The sequence below is a fragment of the Capsella rubella genome, unplaced genomic scaffold, assembly GCF_000375325.1.
Source record: "Capsella rubella cultivar Monte Gargano unplaced genomic scaffold, Caprub1_0 scaffold_7, whole genome shotgun sequence".
NCBI classification, from domain to species: Eukaryota; Viridiplantae; Streptophyta; class Magnoliopsida; order Brassicales; family Brassicaceae; genus Capsella; species Capsella rubella.
In genome coordinates, this window is record NW_006238917.1 from 811,945 (window position 1) to 824,771 (window position 12,827).

General features: G+C 36.7%; 4 protein-coding genes across 5 annotated transcripts; 3 read left to right on the plus strand and 1 right to left on the minus strand.

Moving 5' to 3' along the window:
* The first annotated feature begins 785 nt into the window (after positions 1-785).
* LOC111829554 (putative F-box/kelch-repeat protein At3g24610) lies at positions 786-2,184 on the plus strand. The gene is made up of 2 exons (XM_023778859.1): positions 786-1,850; positions 2,041-2,184. Exons 1-2 carry the CDS (start codon positions 1,461-1,463, stop codon positions 2,164-2,166), a joined length of 516 nt encoding a protein of 171 aa, XP_023634627.1. The 5' UTR covers positions 786-1,460; the 3' UTR covers positions 2,167-2,184.
* LOC111829257 (F-box/kelch-repeat protein At4g39550-like) lies at positions 855-1,431 on the plus strand. Its single transcript, XM_023777943.1, has 2 exons — positions 855-1,076; positions 1,177-1,431. The coding sequence occupies exons 1-2, from the start codon at positions 855-857 to the stop codon at positions 1,429-1,431; spliced, it is 477 nt and encodes a 158-aa protein (XP_023633711.1).
* Positions 2,126-4,212, minus strand: LOC17877570 (protein RMD5 homolog). Of its 2 annotated transcripts, XM_006283847.2 has the most exons (3): positions 4,081-4,212; positions 2,411-3,639; positions 2,126-2,317 (listed from the first exon to the last, which is right to left on the minus strand). In XM_006283847.2, exon 2 carries the CDS (start codon positions 3,594-3,596, stop codon positions 2,439-2,441), a length of 1,158 nt encoding a protein of 385 aa, XP_006283909.1. In that variant the 5' UTR covers positions 3,597-3,639; positions 4,081-4,212; the 3' UTR covers positions 2,126-2,317; positions 2,411-2,438. The 2 variants fall into 2 exon arrangements, with proteins under 2 accessions (XP_006283909.1, XP_006283910.1); XM_006283848.2 differs by having other exon boundaries at positions 2,160-3,639.
* A 4,011-nt stretch (positions 4,213-8,223) lies between these two features.
* LOC17879687 (phosphoenolpyruvate carboxykinase (ATP)) lies at positions 8,224-12,205 on the plus strand. The gene is made up of 13 exons (XM_006283207.2): positions 8,224-8,336; positions 8,446-8,739; positions 9,229-9,425; positions 9,524-9,677; positions 9,769-9,853; positions 9,945-10,045; positions 10,144-10,442; positions 10,603-10,776; positions 10,858-10,923; positions 11,006-11,184; positions 11,272-11,441; positions 11,538-11,706; positions 11,806-12,205. The coding sequence occupies exons 2-13, from the start codon at positions 8,462-8,464 to the stop codon at positions 11,947-11,949; spliced, it is 2,016 nt and encodes a 671-aa protein (XP_006283269.1). The 5' UTR covers positions 8,224-8,336; positions 8,446-8,461; the 3' UTR covers positions 11,950-12,205.
* Positions 12,206-12,827: the final 622 nt, after the last annotated feature.

Genomic DNA, 12,827 nt, shown 5'->3' on the forward strand with positions numbered 1-12,827 from the left:
TTTGTATGTATTGTGATAGGGTCAATTTTTTTAGAAGTGGTGGGTGCTAGCTAGGCTAGCTCTCCATTGTAGATTGGTTTAACTTAATAATTATAGTTTTTTTTGTTACGGCGGAAATGGGATTTGCTTTTGTCTCATGTTCTTTGTACATTGAATATAAAAAAACTTATGATGATTGTTTCATTTTGTCTTTTTATTGCCACTTTTTTGTGCCTCTATTGTGTTCCCCATTATAATTTCACAATTATGTTCCCCATTAACTTACTAGTCAATCGGTGAAACTGAAGGTGGAAACTTTTAGATAAGTGCTCCATAGTTTTTGGTACGTTTAATTTGGATGAGATAGGTGTGCTCTTTGATAAGAATAGGTTTCTTTCGTCATTCGACGGCCACACTTATATTTGAAGACATTGGACTAGGACCCGTGTATCACACAAATATTGAAATTATAAAATTCAGACAAATTCGTCGTACTCGATCTCATCTTCAAATAATTTTCTAATTTTTCTCTAGTTATTCCTTTAAAATTGTAAAAAAATGTTAGGATTAGTTGGCGCTATAATTTACGATCCTTTTTCTAGTCTACAAATATTAGGACTTTTCTATTTTATATATATATATATATTTTTAAATAAGATGTTAAAGACAAATTTTCTTTCATATATTTTACATAATTTTATATTATATATTTTTCGAAAATGTTAAAATTAATAATTTCTTATCATTATCTTTATATATTGTAAAAACAATATAAAACAAAGAAATTTTTTGAAGAGACAGTTTCCTATAATAGCGCTGATAAAACAAAACAAAACAGAGAGATTCCTCTGCTTCTGTATTGTTTCTCTAGTCAGATGTCCAATGTTGAAGAGCCACCGCATAAGATGAGGAAGAAGGAGGAGGCGTCTTCGTCTCTGTGGTTACCAGATGATGTGGTTATCAGCTGCATGGCTCGAGTCTCGAGACTGGATCACGCGGCTTTATCTCTTGTCTCCAAGAGTTATCGCTCTCTAGTGGCTTCGCCTGAGATCTACATGACCCGATCGCTGATGGGTCTCACTGAAACGTACGTCTACGTATGCCTAAGAACCCCTCCTCCTGACCCAAAGCTACGCTGGTTTATACTCCGCCGTAGAGAAACCCCAGACGCCTCTGATCCCTTCTCTCCCCTCTCAGCCTTTGGAAGCTTCCGCCGTGGTGGTGCTGGATGGGGGGATTTATGTAATCGGTGGAATTATAAAGGAGAATAAGCGCACTTCCGACGTCTGGCTCTTGGATTGTCGGACTCACACGTGGCGCCACGTCCATTCAATGGGAGTGCCTCGAGCTTACGCCCTTGCTGGAGTCGTAGAGGGGAAGATTTACGTGATAGGAGGCTGCGATGTGTATAACCCAAACACGTGGGGAGAGGTATTCGACCCAAAGACTTAAAGTTGGAACTATATTCTGGTGTGAATCGGATGAGTTGGACTGGGCCTGATGGGATGATGGACACAAAGGAGGTCAAGGGTTTGGGCTCTCTCAACAAGACTCTCTTGCGCTCCAGAGTGGTCCACTTTGGTGAGCTGTTGCTTGATCGGTGGGAGCAAGCGAAGATCCATCATGGTATGAACCCTCTAAGGAATAACAATTTTGGTAGATGCCGCGAGTTGGAAGATTTACTTCCCGGGGCCAGACTGATCAACCTTGGTAGGAACGTTGGACTCTTCTGGGACTTCATCGAGGGGGATCATCTTGAAATATGGTTTGCGGAGATCTCTTTGGAGAGACGCCAAGGAGGCGAGATTTGGGGCAATATCAAGTGGTCTAATGCTGTCATGACCGTTGATCCTTTCTTACATCGCTACAAAGTTTTGTATTCTGTTTCTGTCACTCTCTAAGCTTGCCTCTTCCCTCTCGTCTCCGAATTCATTTTCTGGTTCTATTAGTTTAATTGTTACATATACGTCCTGTCAAATAATCTGCACCCCTCAGTTGCTGCTTCAAAAAGATTTCTGGTTCTCACCGTTTTGTCTTTGTTTCTGTGATTGTCTGATGTAGGCTTTAATAAGGAAGCTGCAAAGCCAATCCGAAGCTTCTGATGTGATTCCAGTTACAACATACTTTGGACATATAGTGAATGGGATGAAGTGTAACAACTTTGATATAGTGTGTAGATATGTCTAAACTAATTTTGCAATGTAAAAAGAATTTCTATATTCAGAATTTTTTAACAAAGAAACAAACAGCGACACAAAAACACATTCTTATGGGATGTCCAATCATCTAAACCTTCCCTGATAATTTTTGTACACAAAAGCCATCTTTTAAAAACTTCCTGAAACAAAACAAAAAACAGAACAGAAGGTTACATTTTGACACAGACAGAATTCACCTGATTCAGAACTTGGTTCCAGTTTACCGTTCATACATTTTTCACCCGGGTATTCTCGTTTGTTTTAAAAGTGCAACTGCCTACACCTTGAGATGTCGACATCAGTCGGGCAATAAGGACACTTGAAAGACGACTTAGAGCCATTCTTTGACATTTTGTTGATCGTCTGCTTGCAAAGCACATGTCCACAAGACATCATCATTGGAGGATTCTCATCACTTGACTGTTCCTTAGATACTGGACAGACAAACACCGAATGGAACTGGAACTCCTCTGATAGTTGTGCATCGACAGGAAGCTGTTCCATGGTCTGCCAATCAAGCTTCTTGTTCGCCATCACGTTCATGTATTTCAATAGTACTGGTAACGTTTGTGTACCCGCTGCTACGGTTATATTCAACGGGCTTTCAGATGATTCACCGAGTAGGTTGCAGTACTGTCGGGTTAGCTCTTTGACTGCGTTGTTCCATAGAGCGGGAGAGAGAAACTCGGAGTAGGGTGATTTATCGAGTTTTCTGTTCCATAAAAGAGAACACATTAGCTTCTGGATTTCAGGGAGGCAGCTATCAGCAAATGTGGCGATATGCTTTCTCGCGTAGTTGATAGCTTCTTTTGAGTTTTTGCCTTGTGCTATTTCCAGGAAGTGTAGACTATGAAGCTTCATCTCGAGATCGGACCTTGCTTGCTTCAGTTTGTCTGAGTTTAAAACTGCCCAGTTAAGAGCTGGTTCAAGATCTCGTCTCTTCATAGCTTCTAATATCTGATACATTTCCACAAAAGATTGTCTGGTGGAACACTCAGATTCACCAGTTTCAGCAACAAAACAGTCTCCGATGTCGAACATCCCTTGACGGTAGAAAAAGTTGGCGATAATCTGGTTCACGATATGCGTATCGAACTCCGCATTGTTTCTATAAGCCTTTGATATGTCTGGATTCAGCTGTTTTTCAAGAACTTTGGGGTACTTGGTGAGAGCCACGTGTAGTTCTTTCTCAGCAGCTTCAAGTTGAGTGACTGGAGCAATCCCCACAAACGCTTTCTTCACATCAGAGATAATAGATCTATGATCAAGCACAGTATCTGACGGAGACTCCTTTATTATACTCAACGCCTTGTCGATTTCTTGAGACAGCATGTGAACAATCTCGTTTGTTTTGTTATAAGATAGTTTCTGCTTCGTCGCGACACGGTCAAACGCATCCTTAATGCTCTTTAGCTCCATTCTCAGATAATCAAATCACTCGAATAAGAATCGATTTTCAAACCTGAGAGACATTGGTGAGTCCTCAAAGTCAATATCTCAAAAGTCTCAGCCAAAAATAGACACTTTCTTGACATGAATGTGGGTAAGCATCAAGACTACAAAAAATCTGATCTCAAAAGTTTCTAAAGTGATTCAAATCCAACCAATACATAGAAAGATGGATCAAATCTAAGAATCCATTACTTAAAAACAGAGGATCCAAAGTTACGTTTTGTTGTCTTCTTCTTTTAAAACTCAATTGAAGGAAGATTCATACCAGAAGAATCCGAGAGCAGCCAATTAAAATTGATTCGAGAATAAACAGATCAAACAAAAGATTCCAGAAATGAAAGATCTTGATCAATTTGAAAACAAACGATTCTGAATCTATCAAAGACAAAACAAAACGAATGAAACAAAGACTATTATTACATACACAGAAAAAAAGGTAAATCGTTCGTACCTGAAATCGAAAGGTAAGAAGATGAAGTTGGTGGATCAAAGCAAAACACGAACGGAGGAACAGAAGAGGAAATACACCAGATTTCCTGATTTTTTCTTTGTCTTTTTTTGTTCTTTTTCTTTTTTCTTTCTTGTTCTTAGTTATTTTCTCATCACACTCTTTCATATTATTATCCTTACGGAGAAACCAACACGTGTTATAGTGAAACAAAGAATCGTAGCCGTTAGATTGATAGGGTGTTATACTTTAGTGTGGAGTATACTGCAGAGGATTACCAGCTCTTAGATATTTGGGTCTTCTGAACTAAGAGCCCATTATCTGTTTTAAAAGGCCCAATTTTAGTTACTGGGATCCAATGCTTCGGTTTACTCAACCGTAGGCCTGGCCAAAATAACCAATAACCGATTAACCGAACCGATTAACCGAATCAGTTCGCTTTCGGTTCGGTTTCGGTTATCTTCAAATAACCGATTGGTTATTATATGTCTCAAAATTCGGGTTCGGTTCGGTTTCGGTTACTAACCGATAACCGAAATAAACCCGAAAAAACCGAATCTATACATATGATATATGATTATATGTTTACCTTATATGTTCAATTGAATAGATGTTTGGTTACTTGGTTGCTTTGGAGGATACAATAGGACTCAACAATCTTTATTTCATGGGAATGGCAAAGCTTTGGTCCGATCAACTTTGTTTTACTTTTCTCTCACTCTTATCTCGGCTTAAACTTAGATTTTCTTTTGTTTTGTTTTTCAAACTTAGAACTATGTCCTTCTTCTCTTATCTCAACTTAGTTCGTAGTTAGACTTGGATGTCTCGTTTCTTTCCCTTTTACTCACTTGGTGTTTTAATTTAAGTTTTTTAACGTTAGCAAGATGAGTTTGAATTCACAGAAATTATCGGTTAATTCGGTTAACAACCGAACCGAACCAAAGACTAACCGAACCGAACCGAACCAAAATTTCTAAAATATCCGAATGGTTATTATATTAGTATATCCATACTAACCGAAACCGAACACAACCGAACCGAAACCGAATGGTTAACCGAATGCCCAGGCCTACTCAACCGGTAAATATTACAATAAGGTCGTACCATTTTTTTGGAATAGTATTGTTGTGTTTTTTTTTTTCTTGGGTAGAATTGAAGACACGAAATTAAAGAGAGAAAAAGCCGATGGACCAACATAAACAATTAACAAAAACGTCCAAGTCAAATAATTGCAACTTCGTGTTAAGAACTTGATTTGCATATACATCAACGGAATTGGTTTTGAATTTTCGTTTAGTTTTATAAAAATAGTGCTATTAATACATAAAAGTGTGTATTGAAAACTACACTGAAACAGTAATTTTTAATGTTTCCATCAAACCACTTTAAAATAGAAAAACTAGTACATATATATAGAAACCACAAAACTTTTCAAAGAATTAAGAAAGCAAAAATGCAACAGAAAATATAGTTAAGAACAACTATGTATTTAAAAGAAAATAATAGAAAAACTAAATAGGGAGAAAATAATGCGATTTAATTATGACATCAGTAGAAAAACTATCTATGTGAACTGTGGGATTGAGTCATTGAGATATCCGAGAAAAGAAAAAGAAGAGAAGAGTGAATCGGCCTCCCCCACAAGGAGACAAAATTAGAATCTATGTAATGGAAATGTAAACTACTTACACAATTAATAAGAGAAAGAACCAATGAACATCCAAAAGTAAAAATTTGAGAGAAGCTAGAAGATACATCGTATATAATAGTACTAACCACTCCGATGCACATGTTTAATTTAGTGTTGATCATTCCATTATGAAGATAGTAGTGGTACTATAGTGTCAAAAAGATTTAAGAAGATATTTACATGATGGAAAACAACTATTCAACTCTCTTTTTACGTATGGACTAAACTGATATTATAAATAATAATAAATGGTTGGTATTAGACTAATATGAAAAACGATCAAACTGTTTTGGCTAATAATACAAATTAATTCGCCCTTTTGGAATTTAAGGACATTGATGTGAACATCTATCGACTCACGGCCGAGACCGACAACCAAAGAAAATTTCATGGGGTTCTCTTCTCTCCCGTGAGTCTTGACTCTTGACCTCTCTCCATCGCGATAATATTTGTGCCAACGCATAGACTTTTCTATCCAATAATTTTTTTTTTTAACTCTTATTCCAAAATAAGCTAATAAATTTCAACAAAAGACTTTATTTTTGCTTAACTTTTCTCTATATTCATTTGATTTTTCAAAGCTCAGAATGCAATAGTAATAAATCAAAAGTCTGTTGGACGATAGGGTCCAGCTGACTGTAATTAGAGTTAGATGGGATTAATATATCCTAGGCACATTATAAAGTATTAATGTCCGGTTTATATAATATTGTCAAGATTTTTATTTCTTTTGGGTGTAAATGTTTAAGATTGTCAAGATTCTTTGTTGATGAAAGTATTATTTTCATACAGAAAAAATAATTGTACTTGTTTAAGAGTGAGTTAGTTGTAATAAACACGTACATGCATCTTTGTGATCAAAACGGAAAATCCCGTCAGACTTTGTGCATGATTGTACGTGGTGCTTTATGACTTGCACCTTTTTTCATTTTCATGTCAGGTTAAATTTATAATAACAAGATTTTGGTAAAAACAAGACCCGAACCGTAGATTCTTGCCTCAGCTTTTTGATTATTGTTTACGCTTTTGTTTATTATTGCTTGTCTTCATTTATCCTACGCCCATGCCATGCTTGCATGCAAATTGCAGAGTCTCTGATAAAATTATTCTTCTTCCTTCACTTTTTGGGCTCAGTAAGCTCGTGTGTGTCATCTAACTATTATTGATAAATTAAGTACAATCAAGTGATCACGAACATAACACAAATTTGGAGTTCTGAAACCACACGTGACGAAGGTTCTTGATCTTGAATTTGTTGTATGAACAACAATTAGGATCATGTTCGCGTAACGTTCTTTGTAGTATTTACCTGTGATATCTATACTTGATTATGATTTAGTATACGAATAAATTTGTGTATGATATATATCATGTTCAACTTCCTCCTTGCGTGTCCTCTCACGAATCCACTTGCTTTGAGATGCGTGCCCATCTCCTAAAATTACAACCGGAGCTAATATATATATTGTCTATCGTTTTCGATATTCCCCTAAACGATCATACGAATTTCATTATCTATTACTATTTTTATTTTTGAAATAAAGATTCTTCTACAATATCTATTTTACATACGTACTATTTTACTTTCTTTACAAAAAAAAATAAAAAAAAAATGATTACTAATTAGTAGTAAACATATACCCAGATTTCATGTAATGAGCACTGTAGCTAATCTTGAAGTTAAAGCCAACTCAAGGTTACAAACATCTTCTACAAATGTTAAAATTGTTAAGATGATCAGCAAAAAGGTTATGAATAAACTAATTTCGATCACCGTCAAAACAAGTTGATTTAAAAGACACTTTGCAAATTATTTTACCACCTGGATATGATTGAGACGCCTCCTATACAATCAAAATCGTAAAATCATTTATCATTTTACGACTCACACACATATTTGCTTTGATCAAGTTGAATTTTTTGAAAACGCAAGTTGGCTTTTGCAGATACACATTTGATTTTTATTTTATTTCGTTCTGTAATTCTTTAGGATTTTATTTCCCATCTGACCTATTTTTAGATTTTTCTATATGTTTAAACATTTTGATTTTATACTAGTTAACAAAAGTCAAATCTTATCCTTGATATCCAAAATTTGAATTTTGTAACAACTACGTAAATTTCAACTATAGCCGATCGTAGCCGAGCTATCAAAGTTTTTCAAACAAAAAATAGAAAATAACACACAAATATTTTCTTACAAAACTACAAAATTTGACAACAACAAAAAATAAAATTATCTTACATTATCGTGTGGGGACATATCATAAATGGTATAAGTCATATTTATCAGACCATCGGTTATGATCTTAATTAGAGAAAAATAAATAATTAATAAATAGGACTCTCCTCCTAGGAAGGATAGATCTTAACCATGGTTAGTATTTAACCATGGTTTAAAAAATCTAACCTTTAAAAACCCCTCTACCACTTAAGCTTCTTCTCATCACATTCGCTTCATTATTTTGTATCGTACGTCTCTTTAGATGATCTTCTCCTCCGATCATCATTAACCTCTTTCATCTTTCTCAAGTCTTCTTCTTCTCCGTGATCTCTCTCTCTTTCTCCGGTATATATTAAACGTCGTCGACGATGGTGTTTTAATACATCTACTGTGTGTGTCAGTCTATGATCTATATATAACTCTGTTTTTTCTCTTGTTGTTGTGGTAATAACAGGAAACGGTGAAAGAAGATGTCGGCCGGTAACGGAAATGCTACTAACGGTGACGGAGGGTTCAGTTTCCCGAAAGGACCGGTGATGCCGAAGATAACGACCGGAGCAGCTAAGAGAGGTAGCGGGGTATGCCATGATGATAGTGGTCCGACGGTGAATGTATCCACCATCGATGAGCTTCATTCTTTACAGAAGAAACGATCCGCTCCTACCACACCGATCAACCAAGGAGCCGCCGCTGCTTTTGCCGCCGTCGCCGAGGAGGAGCGCCAGAAGATTCAGCTTCAATCTATCAGGTTCATACATATTCCACATATATAAGATTATTTTCATACGTTATTTTATTTTTATAGAAATATTAAATATATGTTCTGTTTCTCTAAAGAACAGAACATAAATACGTTATTTTAGAAAGAAAATAAAAACGTAATTTTTATAGAAATAAGGACGATATTGCGTTTTCGTGTCCGATCATTTTCGTAGAAAAATAAGAAAAAAAAAATCAGGAGTTTTTTCTTTTCTTAGAATTGTCTTTTTGCTACTACTAAGCTTATTTTACTTTATTTTTGTTTGATTTTTGAAACTGTATAAAATATTTCTAACGTGATTGAAAAATTATCAGTTACGTTATTTATTTTCTTAGCTTAATTCAAAGAGAAAATTAATGCGCTATAGTGACTATTACCGGAAAAATAATTAACATGACACGTGGAACGAAATGACACGTGGAACGAAATGACACGTGGAAAATAATTTAATATTTGTTTTGGATGTGATGGAAACAGTGCATCGTTAGCTTCGTTAACGAGAGAGTCAGGACCAAAGGTGGTGAGAGGAGATCCGGCGGAGAAGAAGGCCGACGGTTCAACTACTCCGGCGTACGCTCACGGCCAACATCATTCTATTTTTTCTCCGGCTCTTGGTGCCGTCAGTGATAGCTCCTTGAAGTTTACCCACGTCCTCTACAACCTCTCTCCTGCAGGTAGTGATTAAGAAAACCCCTAAAATCCGAATCCGATTTTGATAAATGTTTCTACGAGGAATTGATTAGATTGTTTTTTTTTGGTTTTGTTGTTGTAGAGCTTTACGAGCAAGCTATCAAGTATGAGAAAGGTTCGTTCATCACTTCTAATGGAGCTTTGGCGACGCTTTCTGGTGCTAAGACTGGCCGAGCTCCGAGGGATAAGCGTGTCGTTAGAGATGCGACTACTGAGGATGAGCTTTGGTGGGGAAAGTGAGTATTCTGATCTCGATTTTGAATTGTCACTGATGGAGTTTTTTTTTTTTATTGTTTATTGATTTGGGGGTTTTTGATTTGGATTTAGGGGTTCGCCTAATATCGAAATGGATGAGCATACGTTCATGGTGAACAGAGAAAGAGCTGTTGATTACTTGAACTCCTTGGAAAAGGTATAAATTTGAAAATTTTAATCAATGTTATCAGTGTAGAGCTTGGATTTAAGTTGCAATATGAATTTGATGTTTTTGTTTTGGTTCTTAGGTCTTTGTTAATGATCAGTACTTGAACTGGGATCCGGAGAATAGAATCAAAGTCAGGATTGTCTCAGCTAGAGCATACCATTCACTGTTTATGCACAATATGTAAGTAAAACCATTGTTGCTTTCTACTTGGTTTTGTGTTTACGGTGAAAGAAAACAACAACTTAGCAAACAAAATTGGTTACTGCTGTGGGTGTCAGGTGTATCCGGCCAACTCAGGAGGAGCTGGAGAGCTTTGGTACTCCGGACTTCACTATATACAATGCTGGACAGTTTCCGTGTAACCGTTACACTCATTACATGACTTCGTCCACTAGCGTAGACCTTAATCTGGCTAGGAGAGAAATGGTTATACTTGGCACTCAGTATGCCGGGGAAATGAAGAAGGGTCTTTTCAGTGTGATGCATTACCTTATGCCTAAGCGTCGGATTCTCTCCCTTCATTCTGGATGCAATATGGGAAAAGATGGAGATGTTGCCCTCTTCTTTGGACTTTCAGGTATAGTAATGTCGTAAACAAACATCATGATTTGGTGATGATAGTAGGAAGATAAGTCAATTGATACAAAATAGTTACCCCTGAACTAACTTGAAAACTGTTTTCCTCTTTGTTGAAATCAGCTTGTGAATTGAGATTGATGACTTTTATTCAATTTTAGGTACCGGGAAGACAACGCTGTCTACGGATCACAACAGGTATCTTATTGGAGATGATGAGCATTGTTGGACTGAGACTGGTGTTTCGAACATTGAGGGTGGATGCTATGCTAAATGTGTTGATCTTTCAAGGGAGAAGGAGCCTGATATCTGGAACGCCATCAAGTTTGGAACAGGTAAAAAGATAATATTTAGGAATTTTCTTGAGAAAGAAGTTAAATCAGTGATATAACAATATGGATCTCATCTCGTTGCAGTTTTGGAAAATGTTGTGTTTGATGAGCACACGAGAGAAGTGGATTACAGTGATAAGTCTGTTACAGGTAAAAACAATTGTTATTTCTTTCATCACTCTTCTTCCTTACAATGAACAGAATGATTAACTTCGATTCTCCTTGGTTGCAGAGAACACACGTGCTGCGTACCCGATTGAGTTCATTCCAAATGCGAAAATACCTTGTGTTGGTCCACACCCGAAAAATGTGATACTTCTGGCTTGTGATGCCTTTGGTGTTCTCCCACCAGTGAGCAAGCTAAATCTGGCACAAACCATGTACCACTTCATCAGTGGTTACACTGCTCTGGTATGCCCGAAGAAAAGTATTTATTTATCCTTTGGATTAGTCTTCATAAACGTAGAAACCTTAATCAAAGATTTGCAACATATATAGGTTGCTGGTACAGAGGACGGCATTAAGGAGCCAACAGCAACATTCTCAGCTTGTTTTGGTGCAGCTTTCATAATGTTGCATCCCACAAAGTATGCAGCAATGCTCGCTGAGAAGATGAAGTCACAAGGTGCTACTGGTTGGCTCGTGAACACTGGTTGGTCTGGTGGCAGGTATGTCCGTTTGTATAATCTTATACATGATACAAAACTGCCTGGTTGCGTGTTTGTAGAATATAAACATGATCTGTTTACGTTTTCTTTTTGCAGCTATGGTGTTGGAAACAGAATCAAGCTGGCATACACTAGAAAGATTATTGATGCAATTCATTCCGGAAGCCTGTTGAAGGCGAACTACAAGAAAACCGAAATCTTTGGATTTGAGATCCCGACTGAGATCGAAGGGATACCTTCAGAGATCTTGGACCCCGTCAACTCCGTAAGTTTCTGCAAATCTCTATATATTTATCATAAGGGTGAGTTAGTGATTCTGATGATGTACTAAATTTGTTGATTTGGATTTTATGAAAAAATGCAGTGGTCGGATAAGAAGGCGCACAAGGAAACTTTGGTGAAGTTGGGAGGTTTGTTCAAGAAGAACTTCGAGGTTTTTGCAAACCATAAGATTGGTGTGGATGGTAAGCTGACGGAGGAGATTCTTGCTGCTGGTCCTATCTTCTAGAAAAACTACTACATGATGTTGTCGAAAAGAAAGAAAGAATCATCTATTATTATGAAGAATAAAATGAGACTTGTGTTTTTGTTGTGTATCTCTCTTGTCAAGAGAATAGAGAATATCATATGAAGTGGTCTTCGAAAAAAGAACTTCCAAAAACTGTTGTTGTGGTGGGATATGAATATGATTACCGTATATGTAATTTGATTACCCCTATTGTTATTTATTTTTTAAAGGCTTGTGTCGGCATTATATGTGATAATTTATACGGTCCATCACGGATATCAAATATTCATTATCGAGCTTACATACCTATCTTCGTCTAACCACTCACTTATCTTTAACTAAACTTAGTTCCTCTACTTAGAAAACACCAACATGCTTCTACGAATGGGCTTCAGCTAAACCATCTACAAACACTTCTTCTTCTTCTGTTGGGCCATAACAAAACTTGTAAGGCCCAAACTACTTTTATAGTCCAAAACACAAAGCCTTCTTTTATTTGTTGACCTCTCTTCTTTTCTTTTTTTCAGATTCCATAGAGGTTGCTCATCTTATTTACTGGTTCAGTTGAAGAGGTCAATGTCAACAAAGCCACCATCGAATCGAGCTCTTTCCTAAACAGAAACAATCATCAAAGTTAGGTGATGAGATTAATTACACAAGGAAGAGTTATTTGGCATTGCCATTAGTTCTAAACCAATGGATTTGGTATGATTTCCCCCTGGTTATCGACTGAACCGAGTATAACCCTTAAAACAGAGTTTAAGTTGTCAATTATACCCTTAACCCTAACTTACTGGTGTGAGTTCTGATAACATGAGCTGTTGCTTTGTTTTTGGTTGCTATGTGTGTGTATTCAAAACGTGGTTTTGTTCGTCGCA